Source organism: Somniosus microcephalus, chromosome 18, assembly GCF_052327205.1.
Source record: "Somniosus microcephalus isolate GS21.2 chromosome 18, FLI_Smic_1.0, whole genome shotgun sequence".
In the NCBI taxonomy this organism is placed as follows: Eukaryota; Metazoa; Chordata; class Chondrichthyes; order Squaliformes; family Somniosidae; genus Somniosus; species Somniosus microcephalus.
In genome coordinates, this window is record NC_141004.1 from 26,750,940 (window position 1) to 26,772,801 (window position 21,862).

At 47.6% G+C, this 21,862-nt stretch overlaps 1 protein-coding gene across 1 annotated transcript; it reads right to left on the reverse strand.

Moving 5' to 3' along the window:
* Window positions 1-8,591: 8,591 nt before the first annotated feature.
* Window positions 8,592-20,319, reverse strand: LOC147105157 (CMRF35-like molecule 8). Its single transcript, XM_086011754.1, has 5 exons — window positions 20,280-20,319; window positions 19,441-19,773; window positions 15,343-15,391; window positions 9,072-9,190; window positions 8,592-8,614 (listed from the first exon to the last, which is right to left on the reverse strand). Exons 1-5 carry the CDS (start codon window positions 20,317-20,319, stop codon window positions 8,592-8,594), a joined length of 564 nt encoding a protein of 187 aa, XP_085867880.1.
* Between the last annotated feature and the right edge of the window lie 1,543 nt (window positions 20,320-21,862).

Sequence of the window (21,862 nt, forward strand, 5' to 3'; positions counted from 1 at the left end):
GCTGGACAAGCATATGCGGGAGAAGGGGATAGAGGGTTACGCTGATAGAGTTAGATGAGGAAAGACGGGAAGAGGCTCGAGTGGAGCATAAACGCCGGCATGGACTGGTTGGGACGAATGGCCTGTTTCTGTGCTGTATATCCTATGTAATTTGCACCAAAGGTCTGTGCTTGTATCAGGAGGAGCGATACTGCTCCACATATAATCCTTTACCAAGCTCCAGGCCAACTGATTGCTTCAGAGCTAAGTGTGTGCGGCAGCCCAAGCCCCTCCCTCATGTGGTGATGCATTCAGGCTATAATTAGATAAATAAAAGTTGAGTCCACAAGCATACTTTATCTTACAGCATAAATATGAACTAAAACATTTCTAATGCAAGAACTCCAGTTACCAAACTTTACCCTCACTCATGATCGACCTATTGTCATGAGAATGGACTGGGATCAGTTAAGTCTGATTATTCCAAGCAGACACTTAATTTTGCTGAAAGAAAGCCAATGCATATTTTGGTTACTCTCATCATATTTCAGAACTTCTACTTTTTTTAGTTTCTCATCCATTCCTTCTCCTAAAAAAAAAAATGTAATTTTCAATTGATGGTGTTCCCCAGACACCCATGAAGCAAAAGGTTTGCTTTGCTACAACCTACAAACAGTTCACGCACACTTACTGCAACCAGGGAGATGGCCCTCTGGAGTAAAAATATTGCAAATAACACAACAGTAAACTCTATTTAAAAAGCTACCTAATCGAACGTCAACATGGGGGATACATACAACTTACATTTATATAGCGCCTTTAACGTAGTAAAACGTCCCAAGGTGCTTCACAGGAGTATTATCAAATAAAATTTGACACTGAGCTACATGAAGAGAGATTAGGGCAGGTAACCAACAGCTTGGTTGAAGAGGTAGGTTTTAAGGAGCGTCTTAAAGGAGGAGAGAGGGGCGGAGAGGTTTAGGGAGGGAATTCCAGAGCTTAGGTCCTCAGCAGCTGAAGGCGCGGCCGCCAATGGCGGAGCGATTGAAATTGTGGACACGCAAGAGGCCAGAATTGGAGGAGAACAGAGATCTCGGAGGGTTGTAGGGCTGGAGGAGGTTACAGAGATTGGGAGGGGCGAGGCAATGGACGGATTTGAAAACAAGGATGAAAATTTTAAAATTGAGGCGCTTAAAATACTCACGTAAAATCTATTTCAGTTGACGGTAAAAAGAACAGCTTGGTTTTTTTCGGATGCCCCTCACATCGGACTGTGTAAATGGACAGCACAGCTAGAATTGCATTTCAGCCCACAGAGTCGCATGTGGCTCACAAGATGCTGGTGGAACACTCCTGGATTAGAAAACCAATGCATTCAACTGTACAATAGTCTACTGCTTCTGAATCAAAAGGTCCATGGATAAGATGGGGAGTGATATTTGGAAACATGCTGCACAAGAATACAAGGTGTTTGCCATTTCAGCTTTGATTAAAGTGTCGCACAGCGATGTTTATAGCAGGCACTTCAGTCCCTCTGGAAAAAAAAAATTCGCTGGTGATGTATTGCCACAATTTACAATCGGGATAGCAGCAATTCACAATCAATGTTAAAGCTATAACGTTTGTTTTCTTTATACGTTGTGATGTTAAGAATCACACGGCACCCAAAAGTGTTTGCTAATTTCTGATTTTGAATATTTACAACCAACCAATCACAGCTGCCGTTATTTACTGCTCGTGTGGGTGTAAATTTCAAGGGAAGCAAATCTGATGCCCCTTTCACCGGATAATCAGGGATCAGCACTGATGCCGGCTGTAGCAAAGGCCTGTGATCCAGGGATTCTTACCCACCCCACCCAGAGGAAGCAGAAATGTAGTAATGTGAGGCGGCAGCAGAAAGGGAGCATTTTAGAAAAGGTGATTCAGATAATAGAGCAGCAAAAGTTGTTATCCCTCATGGCTATCACTACCTGAACAACTTGTATTGTGTGTTCAGGGAACCAATAGTTATCGCCTCCCTTCCTAGTAGAACAATGACGATAATTTGTTTTCTAGAATGGGTCGAGAGCTTCTACTCACACAACAGGTCTCGAGTACTGAAGTCTAAACACAGGGAGTAGGTAGGAGCGGACTTTTTAAATCCTCCAGGTTATTTTCTCCCTGAAGGTGAAATATTTTCCGCCATTGGTGTTTTTAATCATCGGTCCATTTTAAATTAGGAACTGTTCCTTGTCATACAGCAGTCAAAGACTGACTCTTCCACACATCGCAAGCAAATGGATCATAAGAAATGTATGATATGAACAGTCTGCTGGATGGGGGTAACATTCATGCCAATCTAGAAAACTAGAAAATGCTGACCAACATCTTCAAAAGAGCCGATAGCTCAGAAACAGTCCAGAATATGGGCCTTATGACACATGAAGGCAACATGTTGGACTGAAAGTGCAACACAGGCTCGTCAGAACCTAAGCTGCCGGTTTTCTCAACATTCCATCATTCTCATTTACAGGGCAAAAAGACTAAAGTGCACTAAACCACTGGTTGCATAGTAACGGTAAAATAAACCACAGAATCATAGAATAATACAGCTCAGATGGAGGCCATTCGGCCCATCGAGTCTGCGCCAGCTCTTTCGAGGAGCAATCCAGTTAGTCCCACTCCCCTGCTCTTTCTCCATATCCCTGCAATTTTTTCTTCTTCAAGTATTTATCCAATTCCCTTTTGAAGGCTACTGTTGAATCTGTATCCACCACTCTATCAGGCAGTGCATTCCCAATCCTAACCACTCGTTGCGTAGAGACATTTTTCCTCATGTTGCCTCTGGTCCTTTTGCCAATCACCTTAAATCTGTGCCCTCTGGTTATTGACCCTTCAGCCATTCAAAACAGTTTCTATTTATTTACTCTATCTAAACCGTTTAAACATAGAAACATAGAGATAGGAACAGGAGTAGGCCATTCGGCCCTTCGAGCCTGCTCCGCCATTCAATGAGATCATGGCTGATCTTCGTCTGAGATCATAGCTGATCTTACCAGTTCAGTACCCCGTCCCCGCCTTTTCTCCGTAACCCTTAATCCCCTTAGCCTTCAGAAATATATCCAATTCTCTCTTGAAAATATTTATTGAATTAGCCTTCACAGCCCTCTGTGGCAGGGAATTCCACAGGCTCACCACTCTTTGAGTGAAGAAATTCTTCCTCATCTCTGTTTTAAATGATTTGCCCGCTATTTTTAGACTGTGGCCCCTGGTTCTGTGCTCCCCGGCCATTGGAAACATTCTCTCTGAATTCAGCCTGTCCAGGCCTGCCATAATTTTATATGTTTCGATGAGATCCCCTCTCAATCTTCTAAACTCCAGTGAGTACAAGCCCAAACTATTTAATCTCTCTTCGTAGGTCATTCCCGCCATTCCAGGTATCAGCCTGGTGAATCGCCGTTGCACTCTTTCCATGGCAAGAACATCCTTCCGCAGATGGGGCGACCAAAACTGTACACAATACTCCAGATGCGGTCTCACCAGCACCTTGTACAGCTGTAGTAAGGTATCCCTATTCCTATACTCGAACCCCCTTGATATGAAGGCCAACATACCATTTGCCTTCTTAATCGCCTGTTGCACCTGCATGCTCTCCTTCAGTGACTGGTGCACAAGAACACCCAGGTCCCTCTGCACTTCCCCATCTCCCAATCTATTGCCATTTAGATAATAATCTACCCTCCTGTTTTTACCCCCAAAGTGGATAACCTCGCATTTATCCACATTATAGTGCATCTGCCACGTATCCGCCCATTCCCCCAACCTGTCCAAATCGCACTGTAGCCTCCTGACATCCTCATCAGAGCCCACCCCTCCTCCTAGTTTAGTGTCGTCAGCGAATTTGGAAATATTGCATCCAATTTACACCTCTATCAAATCTCCTCTTAACAAATTAACACTCTGCTAAAATAATGTGGTATGAATGCATTGAGCTGCTATTAATGTCAACGTTAATTTCTAGCATTGGAGTGTCAGCCTGGATTATGTCATCAAGTCTCTGGAGTGGGACAACGAACTCGTGACCTTCTGACTCAGAGGCGAGAGTGCTACCACTGAGCCACAGCTGACACCTAAACTTCCTGCACAACCAACAGTGAGAGAAAGTAATATCAGAGTCATTGGTTCTTCTGGCATGATCTGATTGGAAACCAGACAGGCTTTCCAACTGTTCCTATTGTTAATATTGACACGCTCCAAGTTCCACGAGCAATACGGACTTTTCTTGTGAAACACTGACAATCTGATAAATGGATTGAAAAGCTAAGAGTTGGAAAGTATGGAGGCACTAAACTGTAGCCCAACAAGAGTCAGTTAGCAACGAAAGGAGTATCGAAAAGGAGAGAAATCTCTTTAAAATGCAGGACAGAGGATCACGTGGTTCACTAAACTCTGCTTTCTGGATACATTGCCCTCATTTAGCAGTTGATTAAAAACGTTAGCTGCTTGAGCAAATATTACAATCTTTACCAGTGAGTTAAGGAGCCCTGTCAGAACTTTCCATGCATACTGTTCTGTTCAGAAAGCCTTTGGAAAAAACTCTAACCCAGATGTAACAGAAACCGAGGACAGTATCGACACACATATCGATCTCCAAATGATCAATTGCATTGCATCAGTGCCACAGCCCTGAGTTCAGGTGCGATTCACACACTGAAGTTGATCCAACTGAACAGAGGGATATTGGGTTGTAAAATTAACACACTTTTTTTCCACAAACAGTGCTGATGTAAGGTAATCATTTGTGTTTGGGCTGTAGTCTATTTTTGAACTATTAATATGTCCAGTTGGGCAGCAAGGCATTGTAAAAATGATAGCCGAACTAAAGACCGTCAGCCTTGGAATACAATTAATTGTAATTTCTGAATACTGTGACAACAAGAGCAGGTCAGAGGCGAGGTATTCTGCAGCAAGTGTCTCACCTCCTGACTCCCCAAAGCCTTTCCACCATCTACAAGGCACAAGTAAGAAGTGTGATGAAATACTCTCCACTTGCCTGGATGAGTGCAGCTCCAACAACACTCAACAAGCTCAAAACCATCCAGGGCAAAGCAACCCGCTTGATTGGCACCCCATCCACCACCTTAAATATTCACTCCCTCCACCACCGGCGTACCGTGACTGCAGTATGTACCATCTACAAGATGCACTGCAGCAACTCGCCAAGGTTTATTCGACAGCACCTCCCAAACCCATGACCTCTGCCACCTAGAAGGACAAGGGCAGCAAGCGCATGGGAGCACCATCACCTCCAGGTCACACACCAACCTGACTTGGAAACCTATCGCCGTTCCTTCATCGTCACTGGGTCAAAATCCTGGAACTCACTCCCTAACAGCACTGTGGGAGTACCTTCACCACACGGACCGCAGTGGTTCAAGAAGGCGGCTCACCACCACCTTCTCAAGGGCAATTAGGGATGAGCAATAAATGCTGGCCTTGCCAGCGACGTCTACATCCCATGAACAAATGTTTAAAAAAATTCTGAATAGGCCCAAAGCTAATTTTACTGATTATGATATTGCAATTGAAAGTGCAGAGCATTACACAAGAGGACCAGGATTTCTTTTAAACAGTTGATTACAAGCTTATAAACCCTAAGCATATGTTATTATAGCAATAACAACAGACAATGCTGGAAATACTCAGCAGGCCAGGCAGCATCCGTGGAGAGAGAAACAGTTAACGTTTCAGGTCTGGGACCCTTCATCAGAACTGGAAAAAGCCGGAAATGTAACAGATATTAAGCAGGTGCAGAGACAGGGGGGGGGGGGGGGGGGGAGGTTTAGGAGGGGAGGAAGGAATTGAAAGAACATACTGTGAAAATGTTGCAAATGGGAATGGCAAAATCATACTGCATGAAAAATGGGGGCAGGGATAATTATCTGAAATTGTTGAACTCTACGTTGAGTCCGGCAGACTGCAAAGTGCCTAATCGAAAGATGAGGTGCTGTTCCTCGAGCTTACGTTGAGCTTCATTAGAACAATGTAATAGGCCGAGGACAGAGAGATCAGAGTGGGAGTGAAGCGGTGAATTAAAGTGACAGGCGACCGGAAGCTCAGGATCACCCTTACGGACTGAACGGAGGTGTTCCGCAAAGCGGTCGCCCAATCTGCGTTTGGTCTCCCCAATGTAGAGGAGACCGCATCGTGAGCAGCGAATACAGTATATTAAATTGCAAGAAGTACAAGTAAATCGCTGTTTCACCTGGAAGGGGTGTTTGGGGCCCTGGACAGTGGGAAGGGAGGAGGTAAAAGGGCATGTGTTGCATCTCCTGCGTTTGCACGGGAAGGAGCCAGGTGAAGGAGAAGGGCTGTTGGGGGTGATTGAGGAGTGGACCAGGGTGTCGCGGAGGGAGCGGTCCCTTCGGAATGCTGAAAGGAGAGGCGAGGGGAGATGTGTTTGGTGGTGGGATCACGTTGGAGGTGGCGGAAATGGCGGAGGATGATCCGTTGAATGTGGAGGCTGGTGGGGTGAAAGGTGAGGACAAGGGGAACCCTATCATGGTTCTGGGAGGGAGGGGAAGGGGTGAGAGCAGAAGTGCGGGAAATAGAACGGACACGGTCAAGGGCCATGTCAACCACAGTAGAGGGGAATCCTCGGTTGAGGGAAAAGGAAGACATGTCGGAAGCACTGGTATGGAAGGTGGCATCGTCAGAACAGACGCGGCGGAGACAGAGAAACTGGGAGAATGGAATAGAGTCCTTACAGGAAGCGGGGTGGGAGGAAGTGTAGTCCAGGTAGCTGTGGACGTCGGTGGGCTTGTAGTGGATGTTTGTCGAAAGCCGATCGCCAGAAATGGAGACGGAGAAGTCAAGGAAGGGAAGGGAAGAGTCGGAGTTGGACCATGTGAAGGTGAGGGAAGGGTGGAAATTGGAAGTAAAGTGAATGAACTTATCTAGTTCAGGGCGAGAGCAGGAAACAGCACCAATACAGTCATCGATGTACCGGAAAAAGAGGTGAGGGAGGGGACCTGAGTAGGACTGGAACAAAGAATGTTCCACATATCCCATGAACAGGCAGGCATAGCTAGGGCACATGCGGTTTCCCATAGCAACACCTTTAATTTGGAGGAAGTGAATGGAGTCAAAGGAGAAGTTGTTCAATGTGAGAACAAGTTCAGCCAGGCGGAGGAGGGTGGTGGTGGATGGGGACTGGTTGGGCCTCTGTTCAAGGAAGAAACAGAGCGCCCGAAGGCCGTCCTGGTGGGGGGTGGAGGTGTGGAGGGATTGGACGTCCATGGTGAAAAGGAGACGGTTGGGGCCAGGAAACTGGAAACTGTTAAAGTGACGGAGGGCATCGGAAGAGTCGCGAATGTAGGTGGGAAGAGACTGGACAAGGGGAGAAAAAATAGAGTCGAGATAGGAAGAGATAAGTTCCGTGGGGCAAGAACAGGCTGAAACGATGGGTCTACCAGGGCAGTCCTGTTTGTGGCTCTTGGGAAGGAGGTAGAAGCGGGCTGTGCAGGGTTGGGGGACTATGAGGTTGGCGGCCATGGAGGGAAGATCTCCAGAGGAGATGAGGTCAGTGACACACTTGGAAACAATGGCTTGATGTTTGCTAGTGGGGTCATGGTCCAGGCGGAGGTAGGAGGAGGTGTTGGAGAGTTGGCATTCAGCTTCCGCACGGTAGAGGTCGGTTCACCAAACAACAACAGCACCACCCTTATCAGCAGGTTTAATGATAATGTTAGGGTTGGATCGGAGAGAACGGAGTGCTGCAAGTTCAGAGGGAGGTAGGTTGGAGTGAGAGAGGGGAGCAGAGAAATGGAGACGGCCGATGTCACGTCGGCAGTTAGTAATGAAAAGACCTAGAGAGGGTAAGAGGCCAGAGGGAGGGGTCCAATTAGAGCGAGAATTTAGAAAGCGGGAGAAAGGGTCAGCCGTGCGGGTGGAAGACTCCTGGCCAGAGAAGTGGGCACGGAGACGAAGGTGACGGAAGAAGAGCTCAGCGTCGTGCCGAGCTCGAAATTCATTCAGATGGGGGCGTAAGGGGATGAAGCTCAGGCTTTTGCTGAGGACTGATCGTTCGGGGTCAGAGAGGGGAAGGTCAGAGGGGGTAGTGAAAACACGGCAGGGGGTGAGATTGGAAGAAGGGATGGGATCAGAGGAAAGTAACGGGGAAGAAGGTTCTGGAGGGGCGTTGGTGTCCAAGAGTTGATGAAGCTTGCGATCCTTGACATCAGAAAGGAAGAAAAAAAGTTTTTTGTTGAAGCGTCGGATGAGTCAAAGGATGAAATGGATCCAGGGTAATTTGAAAAATCAGGAATGCTGCAAAACTAGTGTAGAACAATGCTTAAATAACAACAGAAAATGCTGGAACCACTCAGCAGGTCAGGCAGCATCTGTGGAGAGAGAAACAGAGTTAACGTTTCAGGTCGATGACCTTTTGTCAGAATTGCACCTGAAGAGCAGTGACTCTGCGGCAATGCAATTGATCATCTCTCATTCACAATTTATTACACTTGTGGGGAGAATTTGTAATATAAGATTTCAAACACAATAAATGGGCACTTACTCGCAGAAGGTAATCTATTGATTTATATTCTTACCTGATAGATATGGGCCAATTTTTTTCAATCACTTTTTGCAGTTTCCCCTTAAAGGAATTAAGCAGTTAAATGAGTTACAAAGTAAAAGCAGATTCGCTTTTATTAATCTCAGCAGTTTTAAACTAATTTGCGTAGCTCTCTGATGGTGGGTAGAGACACTGGCCAGAGTAGTACTAAGTCATAAGGACTAGGAAGTCCTAAGTCAGTGTTGAGTTGGCAGATCGCAACATGGGATGCTAAAATTGGCCACTTGGGCGAGGTAGTGAACAGCTTCCATGGACTATACACAGCAAGAGTCAGTGCCTTTCGGAGAAAAGGAGAGAAAATTGAAAACAAAATTGCACTAAACCATCTGAAATTTCACATTGCTTGACTGTTTATGATATACTTCAGCTTGCACTTTGCAGAAGCACTTCATTCAGCCGTTTATGTTAATATACTTCTATTGCATGTTTTAAAATCAGTAAATGATTGCATATTTGCTATCCAGTGACTGTTACTCACCATTGCCTCTGTGTTTGTTCAATAACACCCCGAACATAATGATAGCAGCAAGAAGTTTCAAGGACAGATACAGGACCACAACTGAGAAGACAAAGTTCCATTCCATTGGCTTAGGAGGACTGCAAATTAAAAAGTAAGATTGATGGTTTATTTATAAAAGGCATTTCCAAATTACAGTATATAAATACGGCACAAACTTAGTTTCACTAAAAATAAACTTGAGACTGCAGTGTGAAAACAAGCAAGAGTAAAAAAAATTGATCTTAAACAACACTGTGAAGGTTGCACCTTTCTACCAATTGGTGTCAAGGACAAAACCTTCTTTGAAGAAACTCCATGGACCAGTTTGGTCTTGAGTTACATCCAGTATTCAAACATTCATGAAGTTTATCAGAATATGCTTGAACAGTTTCAAAATCTAGATCATATTTTGAAACTGTTCCAAAAGACTTACGAAGATTAGAGCAGACTTTGCGAGTACCATTTTGGGGGATGGCCTTGAAGTGCCAGGTGAAATAAAATTACTTTGGCAGTTAATAACACATGCTATTGTAATGAAATATTCTTGGTGATATTATCAGAAGATACGGCAAATTCTGCAAAAAATGTTGCAGTCGAGATTTTCTTCGTCACTAAGAAGCTTTTTCTCGAGGATTTACTTCCTGCTCAAGCCAATGTTGCAGGTGTGGACCCTACATCAGCATTGGAGGATATTACAAATGAACGGCATTTAAAGAAGAACCAAACAAAGGGGAAGGAAAAAAACACACATACATGCATGCACATGACAGAATGAGCTGTAAAGTGCTTAAGTAGAAAACAGATGATAATTAAAAAAGAGGAGTGATATTAGCATGAGGCAATAGGAGGCACAAAGAGAGAAATCAAAGAAGCTAAAGATATTTACAAGATACAGAGAACATGTGGCGTACCGATCACAGAACGGACACAATCCGCTTTCCGGTCCGTAGACTATAAATCAGGCGTCATGCCTTTAAGAAGGATCACACCTTTAAGAAACTCGATCTGCAACATAGTTAAGCCCAGAGCGGGGGAGGAGCAGTCGAAGCTGTGCACTGATGAAGGAGAGTTGTACTTTTGTGTAGTCTCTGACTCCATTTTGTGTTCAGCATGCAGCCTCAACAATTAAACCTTTTCTGTTGAACCTCTCCGAGTTCAGTATTTTTTGCTAGGCGTACGTAGACTCCTACATTGGTGACCCCGACGCTCAGGACGACTCCTAAGCATAACCATGGCTGACACAAACGCAGTTTCTGTGAAGCTGTCGGAGTTCTGGGAGAACCTGGCCACCGCCTGGTTCCTTCAAGCCAAATTGCAATTCCGACTCCGCGGCATCACCGCCGACGCAACAATGTACGACTACCTCCTTGCCTCCCTGGGCAGCTCCACAATCACGAAAGTCTGGACAACACTACAAAACCCTCCGGAGGAAGGCAAGTACGCACATCTCAAGGCCGCGCTCATTAAAAAATTCACAGCCTCCCAATTCGTGCGCAACTGCCACCTCCTCGACCTCCCAGGCCTCGGTGACTCCACGCCGTCAGACTTGCTCTCACACATGCTTGCTCTGACCGACGAGAAACCGCCCGGCTCCCTCTTCCGCACGCTCTTTATCCGCCAACTACCTCCCAGCATCCGCCCGGCGATCGTGGCGTCCAGCCTCACGGACCTCGAGGCCCTGGCCGACGAAGCCGATAAGCTCCTGTCCGCCAGCTCCAACCACACCGTCACCCCCGACCTGGCCTCCGCAGCGTCGGCGTGCGCTCCACCCTCTATCGCGCGGCCACACAGCTCGGCCACGAGGCCCCCCAGGCCCCCACGTCCCCCAAGCCCTCCGACCCAGGGCTACTGCTACTTCCATACCCGGTTCGGCGCACGGGCACGCCGCTGCAGCCATCCCTGCACGTTTCCAACCGCCCCCACACCGGCCTACACGATGGCCGTGGGGCAAGCAGGTGCGCTGCTGTACGTTACGGACAGCACCTCCGGACGCCGTTTCCTATGCGACACGGGCGCGCAGCGCAGCATCATCCCCGCGTCCGCCCTCGAGATCCAGCAAGGCGGCCGCGGCCCTGCGCTGGCTGCCGCCAACGGCACCGACATCCGGACGTACAGCACCCGCACCGTCACCATCGACCTCGCAGGCCGCCGCTACCACTGGGCGTTTATCACCGCCAAGGTGCTCTCCCCGCTCCTCGGTGCGGATTTCCTGTGCGCCCACGGCCTGTTGGTTGACATGCCTCGGCGCCGCCTCGTGGACATGAACACCATGTCACCTGTCCCGGGCGCCATGGCCCCCCCCTCAACCCGCCGAAATGACGTGGCAGTGCCGCGCCCGCTCAACGGATGACTACTCAGCACTCCTGGCTGAGTTCCCAGCCCTCACCAACCCGACCTTCTCCGCGAAGGTTGGTAAGCACGGGGTAGAACACTTCATCCCCACCACAGGCCCACTGGTGTATGCCCACGCCCGCAGGCTGGACCCGGCCAAGCTGGAGATCGCGCGGGCCGAGTTCACCACAGTGGAACAGCTCGGCATCATCCGCTGCTCCAACAGCCCCTGGGCCTTCCCACGCCACATCGTCACCAAACCCGATGGGGGATGACGCCCCTGCGGGGACTACCGGCGCCTAAACAACGCCACCACGCCGGATCGGTACCCCATACCGCACATTCAAGACTTCTCGGCTAGACTGGCCGGCCGCTCAGTCTTCTCCAAAGTCGACCTGGTGCGCGGTTACCATCAGGTGCCAGTCCACCCCACGGACGTTCCCAAGACGGCCATAATCACCCCTTTTGGGCTATTCGAGTTCCTCCGAATGCCCTTCGACCTCAAAAACGCGGCCCAGGCCTTCCAGCGGCTCATGGACTCAGTCCTCCGGGACCTGAAGTTCCTCTTTGTCTACCTGGATGACATCCTGGTAGCTAGTTCCTCCAAGCATGAACACATCGAGCACCTCCGCACCCTGTTCCAGCGGCTCAGTGAGCACGGGCTCATCATCAGCCCAGCCAAGTGCCAATTCGGCCTCAGCAGGATCGAATTCCTCGGCCACCACATCACGCAGGACGGAGCCACTCCCCTGCCCGCCAAGGTACAAGCCGTCCAGCAGTTCCCCCGGCCTACCACCATCAAAGGCCTCCAGGAGTTCTTGGGGATGATCAACTTTTACAACCGCTTCATTCCCGGAGCGGCCTCCCTCATGCGGCCCCTATACGAAGCCCTCCGGGGTAAGGAAGACAGAATGGCGATCGAGTGGTCGGCGGACATGTTGACCGCTTTCGACTCGACCAAAAAGGCGCTCGCCGACGCCACCATGCTCGCTCACCCACAGCCCAACGCCAGGGTGGCCCTCACCACGGACGCCTCCGACCACGTGGTCGGCGCCGTGTATGAACAGTGGGTCGACGGGGCCTGGCAACCGCTGGCCTTTTTCAGCCACCAACTGCGCCCCCCGGAGGCCAAATACAGCGCCTTTGACCGCGAGCTCCTCGCACTGTACCTGGCAGTCCTCCATTTTAGATTTCTTCTGGAGGGCCGCCCCTTCACCGCGTTTGTCGACCACAAACCCCTGACATTCGCGATGGCGAAATCTGCGGACCCGTGGTCAGCCAGGCAACAACGCCAGCTCGCCGTGGCGTCCGAATTCACCACGGACATCCGGCACGTCTCCGGTCGAGACAACATGGTGGCTGACTGCCTATCCCGCCCCGCCATCCACGGCGCCCACCTGGCAGTGGACTATGCTCAACTGGCAGCGGAGCAACGCACCGACCCCGATCTGCTCTCCGCGCCCACAACCCTCCCAGGGCTGCGACTGACCGACGTCGCCTGCGGCCCGTCCGCCGTCACAGTCAAATGCGACACCGCCTTGGCGCAACCCCGCCCTGTAGTCCCGGCGTCCTGACGAAAACGGGTGTTCGACATCGTCCACGGCCTCTCACACCCCGGCACCCGCACGTCCATTAGACTGGTGGCCAACCGATTTGTCTGGCGCGGCCTGCGCAAAGATGTGCGCGTCTGGTCCAGATCCTGCATAGCTTGCCAGCGTGCCAAAATCCACCAACACGTCAAAGCCCCACTCGAGGAGTTCACCGTGCCAGAAAGAAGGTTCGACCACGTCCACATCGACCTCGTCGGCCCCCTGCCGCCATCACAAGGTCACACGCACCTGCTGACAATCGTGGACCGTACCACCCGCTGGCCCGAGGCCATTCCACTGACGTCCACCACCACCGCCGACATCGCGAGGGCGTTCATCGGTACCTGGGTCACTCGGTTCGGCGTCCCCTCCGACATGACGTCGGATAGAGGCTCGCAGTTCACCTCTGATCTGTGGGCCGCCATCGCCCGAAACCTCGGGGTGGCCGTTCACCGCACCACGGCTTACCACCCCCAAGCCAACGGACTGTGCGAGCGATTCCACAGGTCCATGAAGGCGTCCCTCCGCGCCAGCCTCGAGGACGAGGCTTGGATCGACCGCCTCCCGTGGGTGCTACTCGGCCTACGCTCCACGGTCAAGGAAGACCTGCAAGCCTCAGCGGCAGAACTCGTGTACGGCCAGCCGCCGCGCATACCCGGAGAGTTCCTGCCCACCGCCACGACCCCCTGGTCGGCTGACCAGCAACGCCGCGCTTTCGCCAACCGAGCACAATAGTTCGCTCCGGTACCCACCGGCCGGCACGACGAACCAGCAACCCGCGTACCACCTAGCCTGCACATGGCCAAATTTGTTTTCGTGCACCATGACGCCCACCGAGGACTTCTACGGCCCCCATACGACAGACCCTACAAGGTACTCCAGACGGGGAACAAGTTCTTCCTCCTCGAAGTGGGCGGCAGAACTGACAAGGTGTCGGTTGACCGGCTCAAGCTGGTGCACCTAGAGCCCGATGAACCCGTTCAAGTGGGCCAACCCCCACCGCGGGGCAGACCGCCTAAGAGCCTGACGCGTCCGACCGCCCCGCTCCCGACACCAACCGCCAAGAGCTGTTCCGGCCGTGCCATCAAGCCGCCACACCGGTTTGTACACTCCCTACTAGCGGATTCTGGGGGGAGCTGTGTGGCGTACCGATCACAGAACGGACACAATCCGCTTTCCGGTCCGTAGACTATAAATCAGGCGTCATGCCTTTAAGAAGGATCACACCTTTAAGAAACTCGATCTGCAACATAGTTAAGCCCAGAGCGGGGGAGGAGCAGTCGAAGCTGTGCACTGATGAAGGAGAGTTGTACTTTTGTGTAGTCTCTGACTCCATTTTGTGTTCAGCATGCAGCCTCAACAATTAAACCTTTTCTGTTGAACCTCTCCGAGTTCAGTATTTTTTGCTAGGAGTACGTAGACTCCTACAAACATGTGAATAACTGAGGAGGTGAGGATGAGACAGGTAGAAATGGAAGTACGAAAAACTGACAAAGCAGAGTAGGCTTCAGGAGAAGAATAAAGCAGATTTCCCGCCAGCACGGTGTTCTGATGGAGGGTTCACACGTCAAGCACTTACCCATTCCCCCTCCCCCCCCCACGCCAAAACACAGGGACATCCACCCCCCATTGCCAGCACTTTCTGCCAAAGAGAAAGTTTAAGTTATGGTTAACGCCTGCAGTTATTAAAGTCAATATTACAGCCAGGGGGCTGCATAGAAATATGAGATGTTGTTCCTTGCACTTGCATTGAGCTTCATTGCTAGACTGTAGAATGCCAAAGACAGCAGTCAGAATGGGATTAGTAACAGGAACATTGTGGTCACACCTGCAGACAGAACGGTAACCTAATCCACATTTGGTCTCCCCAATGCAGAGGAGACTGCACTCGCTTCCCTTTGTTCTGTTTCTTTTAAAATGCTGTTCATCTGTAATAACCTTCCGTTCTGTCATTTGAAACATCACTTTATCCGTTCTCTCCACAGATTCTGCCTGACCACGGTGCTGTTTCCACATTTACTGCTTTTGTTTCAGCATCTGCAGTTTTTTGTTTATTTCCTGCTCTTATACTACACTGGAAAAATACCCTTTACATTATAGCTCACTGATATCACTTAGTGCCTAATGTAATGACGAGTGCAGTTTATTTTACTCCTGTTAGATACATTGTAAGTACTTACCAAATAAACAATGAAATTTATATGTTACTGTATGTGATTCAAGCAACAGGAATTCTGTTCTCTTACATTGTAGTAACAAGGCTAAGTTGACTTAGTATTATTTTATTTGTTGTTAATTTACCTGCCGATTTAAACTCACACAAAGCCTACCTTGGTGCAGATGGAAGATTTGTTCCCATTGGTGCTACTGTCGGCGAAGCTGTTGAAGTAAATACAGTCATCAACGCGGAATGTCATGTAACTGATGATTCACTTATATGATACATTTGAAACTATGATCACTGAAAAATTCAATTAGATTTCCAATCCCGCTCACTACCAGAACTGTCCAATTTGAAGAATGTTGTTTCTCTATACTTCATTGATAAAGTGACATTCAATCATTCAACTATCCAGTTGTGAAGGTAATTATGTAATTTTCCAGTTTCATTATTCACTGCAAATTTAGTGTTTGACATCCCCCCTCCATTTGCCCCCCCCACCCCCCAAGCACTTTGTAAACAGACCAAGTATTTAGAGAGTGGTAAATCCTCCTCTTTCTAAACGTTTAGGCTTGGAGTTCTCTCCTTGGGCACAACCTGGAAGTTAGACCTGAAAATGTGGTCAATCTCACGCCCATTTTTCCAATGTCAAGTTACACCCAAGTATCCTCCCAATCTCATTAAAATACGCCCGAACTTAAAATGGGTGTAAATCAGCGTAAACAATCGGGGTCAAGGGAACGCTGAACCCCACACCAGTATATTTCTTCTTTGAGCCTTAAAATTCCAGTTTCAATTCATTTAACCATCAATCATACACATCGGGCACAGCGTGCTTGAAAACCTGCAATCGGGGCAGCTTTTCAATTTTTAGAAGCATTAAAAGAAACAGAAAATACAGAGCAGGTGTCAGTGAGGATAATTTTTTTTAAAAGCAATTAAAAAGACTATAAAAATGACAGTTTCCTGCTGTGCCTGAAAACCTGTCACAATATTTAGAGACACCCCGGACCAGTGCAATTGGTGGATACTATATGAGAGTTGGGGGTGCGGCCAGTTTTGTTGGCAAAGTTTCATTCGGACGAAGGATTTGATCGAGGAGCTTGGGGCGTATTGTAGTTACGCACGTAACGCACTTGCGCCCAAAATTCAGCAATCTTTTAAGCCACGGAATCTGTTGGCGTCCAGATTACGGGTGTACCTGGGTGCAAATGCGGAGTAAACTCCAGGCCTTAAAGTTTAGCTGAGTCCAGACATGACCAGAACTCTCTCCGAGCGCCATTGCTACAATTCTAGCCAGGCACGAGCTAGACAATGTGACTCCAGTCTGCCTGGCTGGATCCTAAACCGCACCTGTCAGTTTCATACTACAGGAAACTTTCGATTAACCAGCCCTTAAATAACCGGAAATGTCGGTTAACCAGCAAAATTCAGGAGTCGGTTTCAGCTGACTTTTATAACTTTTATTACTTGCACAGCAACAAATTGAGGAAGGCAAGGGTTTGGCTGCAGCTGTTGCGAAGCTACAGAGACGCTTGCAACTTCTGGATGTTGTTCTGAAGCTGTTGCTAAGCAACAGGGTTTGTTGCTTCATACAGAGCTCTAAGGTCCATATCTTTCACTATAGCGTTCGGTTATCCGGAATTGTTGCTGAACCGGCACCACGTCGGTCCCGTCCGTGCCGGATACCAGAAAGTTTCCTGTAGTAGCTACAATGTAAATGCTAAACGCACCATTAAAAACTCATGAATTCTGATTGGTTACTCCAACTACTCATTCAAACTGGAGTGAGGCTATCTCCATACATTTCACAAGAAAACCATGTAATGTTTAGCAAAACGATGTTGCATTTGTAATCACAGCTTTTGCTTAAAAACTGTCTTGCAGAATTATTAATGCATTTTCTGTATTTCTGGCAGCCCCACAAATGTCAAGCTCTGCGGACAGCCCCTAATCAGCTCCACAGTATGGCTAGGTTCAACTTTTCTCATTGAAATGTATAAAATTCTGACAGGGCTGGACAGACTGGATGCAGGGAGGATGTTTTCCCCTGGCTGGGGGGTCTAGAACGAGGGGTCACAGTCTCAGGATACGGGGTAGGGCATTTAGGACTGAGATGAGGAGAAATTTCTTCACTCAGAGGGTGGTGAACCTGTGGAATTCTCTACCCCAGAGGGCTGTGGAGGCCAAGTCACTGAATATATTTAAGAAGGAGATAGATAGATTTATAGACACAAAAGGCGTCAAGGGGTTTGGGGAGAGAGCGGGAATATGGTATTGAGATAGAGGATCAGCCATGATCATATTGAATGGCAGAGCAGGCTCGAAGGGCCGACTCCTGCTCCTATGGTTCTAACTTAACAGCACCAGCATCAGTGAATGAAAAACTGGACACTGAGTCCACTCAACTGTGTGTGAATCATAGAGTTTTGCAACAACACCTTGCATTTATATAGCACCTTTAATGTAGTAAAACATCCCAAGGCGCCTCACAGGAGCGTCATCAGTAAAAACAAATTGACATTGAGCCACAGAAGGAGATATCAGGACAGATGACCAAAAGCTTGGTCAAAGAGGTAGGTTTTAAGGAGCATCTTAAAGGAGGGGGGAGAGAGAGAGGTAGAGGGGCGGAGAGGTTTAGGGAGGGAATTTCAGAGCTTAGGGCCTCGGCAGCTGAAAGCACGGCTGCCAATGGTCTAGACGGGGACTGGTTGACCCATTCTGCCTATGCTTGCTTGCTGAAAGAGGCGTCCACTTGGTCCCAATTCCTTCCTCCTTATCTGCCCTTTAGATTTTTTTGGTTTCACGTATTTAACTGGCACAGGTAGGGTGGGCTAAATGGCCTCCTTCTGTGTCATGTTTCATCCTGTGCTTAATCACTTCCTCTTTAAAAGCTATTACGAAATCTGCTTCCATTGCTGTTTCTGATGAGATATTTTATGTCGTAACAGCCCTCTATGTAAAAAAAGTCTCCTAACTTTTCCCGAGATAGGTAGGGGGTGCAAGCTTTAAACAGAGGGGTATGAATTTTAAATTTGAAGTGCTGGGGGACTGGGAGCCAATGATTGTTGGCAGGGTGAGGGTGGGGCAAAGACAAAGGCTTCTGTCGTTCCAATGTTTAGCTGCATGAAATTGCAGTTCATCAACAATCAGATGTCAGACAAGCAGCCAGAGGCAGTGGAGGAGCTGCGAGAGGTGATGGCGAGGAATAGCTGAGTATTATCATCATACATGTGGAAGTTGATGCCATGTATTCAGATGAAGTCACCAAGGGGCAGGATGTAGATGAGGAAAAGAAAGGGGCAAAAGATGGATCCTTAGGGCATTGCTAAGGTGACAGTGCAGGAGTTCTTTTCTCTGGAATTCCATCCTTAGATCCCTCTGCCTTTCTATCCTTCTTTAAAATCCCCTCAAACTCCATCTCTTCAACAAGCTTTTGGTCATCCCACCTAATCTCTTCTTTCCTGGCTCAAGTTTCCATGCCGCTTCTGTGAAGCATCTTGGGATGTTTTATTACATTTAAAGTGCTATATAAATGGAAGTAGTTGTTGTAGTATTGTAATGTAATCTTTGATGAATACTGCTACCGCTCCACTCAAAATGCAGTTTCTACTTATGCCATTGGATTCAACCAGGTTTCCATTTCAAATTTAATATGATTGAATTATTTTTGTCCCAGTCATTGTTGTTTCTTGTGATAAGTGGATTTTCAGAGATATTTTATGGCAAATTACAAAGGAACCATAAGATCTAAGTTAAAATTAATAGCAATATAACATTTTATGTGCGGGTCCAGATTTAAGATGCAGGCCATAGCTGGGTATTTCTAACTATTTTAATTGGTGCAAAGATGTCAACTGAATCTTGGTATCTGTGGAGTTAACCCAGATCAGTAAAAATTAGGTTAAATCAGATTTAACTGCTGTACCTGTAGTGTGAGAACTGTATCCTATTGCTTTGCCTCAAATTTAAAATGATCCTCATTGTGTTTAAATCTCTTCATGGCTTGGCACCCTCTCTATCTATCCCGCCCGCCCCTTCCCATAGCTGATACTAATATGGCAAAACCAAGGACAGGTTTTATGCTGAAACGGGGGCTCAGAGGAACAGAAAAAGTGAGCCCTTTGCCTACTCCAGATTTACATGCCAGCATGAAGCATTTGTATGGCGAGTAGATAAATCCTTTACAGTAGATAAATCCTTATGGGCTTTGATCGTGTCTGATGTTTTTGATCAGATTGCTGTTGCCATTTACATATCACCTTACCTTCTAAAACTTTTAGTTCTACCACGAATGTTGCGTACTGCAGCCGAGACAAAAGTATTCCACAGATGTATTGTCCTGCATCTTCCTTTTTTAGTTGGTGCAGAGTTATAGAAATCATTCTGGTAATTTTATCATCAGTGATCGATACTCTTCCCACGTACAGCTTATTCACGTATCCAGCCGTATCCGTGATATTAATACACAAGCCGGCTATCACTTTACACCAGCTTTTTGTATAACTTTCATCTTTTTGGTCATATTGTAACTGCACAGTGACTGATTCTGCCAGAGTTCCATTGATCACCGGTGGTCCTCTTAGTGTACATGAACCTGCTGGTGTGTGGATTGAAGACAGGATTACAGCACAAATCAACAGAGAGAAAGATGTGTCAGTGAATTTTTGACAAGTGTTACTTAGTATGATAAACATTGAACCCCTGTCATAAGTTCCAATCCCAATCCAAGATCATTTCAGTCCTCTAGACCTCTTCAGAGAAATTAAACATATGGATTATTTTCTCTCAAATAGTGGGTTTCTTTAGTTCTTTTCCTGTCTTCTGAGGTGTTATCCCCTATCTTTAGGCAAAGTATAGATTGTATTCTTACAGAGAGCACTAGAGTTAATTTTGCCATCTTGGCTTATATTGAGTTATAAAAACAAAAAAAAGTGAATTTGGAAAAAACCTCCCGATTTTCTCATTGGCAACCAAATCGTACACAGACAAACTATAAGCTGAACAATGAGGAAAACTTTCTCCTTTAAGTTTTCAAAGTGGTAGGCCATTTGCTTTAATGCTTATTTATATTTACATAGAACACCACAATCTTTATTGCCTTACCTGATATAAACGTCAATAGCAATAGAGCCTTAAAAACCATATTCTGCCCATAAGTAAAGACCAGCATTCTCACACTTCTCAGTTCTGGATTTTGATCAGTTACTTGAGTTTGCATTTCACAATCTTCCGGTTTGGGGAAGTTTATCATGGCAAAGTTTCTCAACTATTGCTCAGTAGGTTGCAACTCCCATAAGTTAACACATTGCGAGGCTTAATCAGAGTTGGTCTCTTGAGCAGGTCCAACTGATTACAGAGCAACAATCAACAAAAACCAATACTATGCTGAAATATATAGCCAAAGCAGTAGAATCCAAGTCAAAGTCCTAATCAAACTGTATTGCGTTCTGGTCAGATTGTACCTTAAGTACAATGTCCAGTTCTGGTCCCAGAGTCGCAGGGAGACAGTCAAACGATGGAAACAGTGCAGAGCCAGGAGGCAGATTAGAGTCAAATGTGAGTTATGAGGAAGATCTGAAGAAACTTAGGCTTTTCAGCCTAAGTTAAGGGAATGAAAAAGGTAAATATTTAAGATAACTCAAGTTAAATTGTGAGAGCAGAACAAAATGACACAGGGTCAAATAAAAACAGAAAATGCTGGAAACACTCAGCAGGTCAGGCAGCATCTGTGGAGAGAGAAACAGAGTTAACGTTTCAGGTCGATGGCCCTTCGTCAGAACTGGAAAAAGTTGGAGATGGAACAAGTTTTTAAGCAAGTGTAGGGGCAGGGAGAGGGGGGAGGGGAGGAAAGAACAAAAGGGAAGGTCTGTGATAGGGTGGAAGGCAGGAGTGATTAAGAGACAAAAGGGATGACGGTGCAAGGCAAAAGGAGATGGTAATGGGACAAGTTAAGAAACAAAAGATGACTCTAGATGAAGTGTAAATGGCAATGGCAGAGTGATCGACAGCTACCATGTGAGAGAGGGAAAAAAATGATGATAGGGCAGAGGTTATGGTCTGAAATTGTTGAACTCAATGTTGAGTCCAGAAGGCTGTAAAGTGCTTAATCGAAAGATGAGGTGCTGTTCCTCGAGCTTACGTTGAGCTTCATTGGAACAGTGCAAGAGGCCGAGGACGGAGAGGTTAGAGTGGGAGTGGAGCGGAGAATTAAAGTGATAGGCAACCAGAAGCTCGGGGTCACCCTTACGGACTGAACGGACGTGTTCCGCAAAGCGGTCACCCAATCTGCGTTTGGTCTCCCCAGTGTAGAGGAGACCATATCGTGAGCAGCAAATACAGTATACTAAATTGCAAGAAGTACAAGTAAATTGCTGTTTCACCTGGGAGGAGAGTTTGGGGCCCTGGACAGTGGGCGAAGGGGAGGGGGTGTTGGGGGTGATAGAGGAGTGGACCAGGGCGTCACAGAGGGAGCGGTCCCTTCAGATTGCTGAAAGGGGAGGTGAGGGGAAGATGTGTTTGGTGGTGGGATCACGCTGGAGATGGCGGAAATAGTGGAGGATGATCCGTTGAATGTGGAGGCTGGCGGGGTGAAAGGTGAGGATAAGGGGAACCCTATCCTGGTTCCGGGAGGGAGGGGAAGGGGTGAGAGCAGAAGTGCGGGAAATAGTAAAAAGTAAATTTAGGGC

What these genes read in the sequence shown, in the direction of transcription:
- LOC147105157 (XM_086011754.1), bottom strand. Translation starts at nt 20,319, where the DNA reads ATGGTTTTTAAGGCTCTATTGCTATTGACGTTTATATCAG. An exon ending in AATCTTCCATCTGCACCAAG is followed by an intron (nt 9,191 to 15,342) that starts GTAGGCTTTGTG and finishes TTTAATTTGCAG; the next exon opens with TCCTCCTAAGCCAATGGAAT. An exon ending in GAACAAACACAGAGGCAATG is followed by an intron (nt 8,615 to 9,071) that starts GTGAGTAACAGT and finishes AATTCCTTTAAG; the next exon opens with GGGAAACTGCAAAAAGTGAT.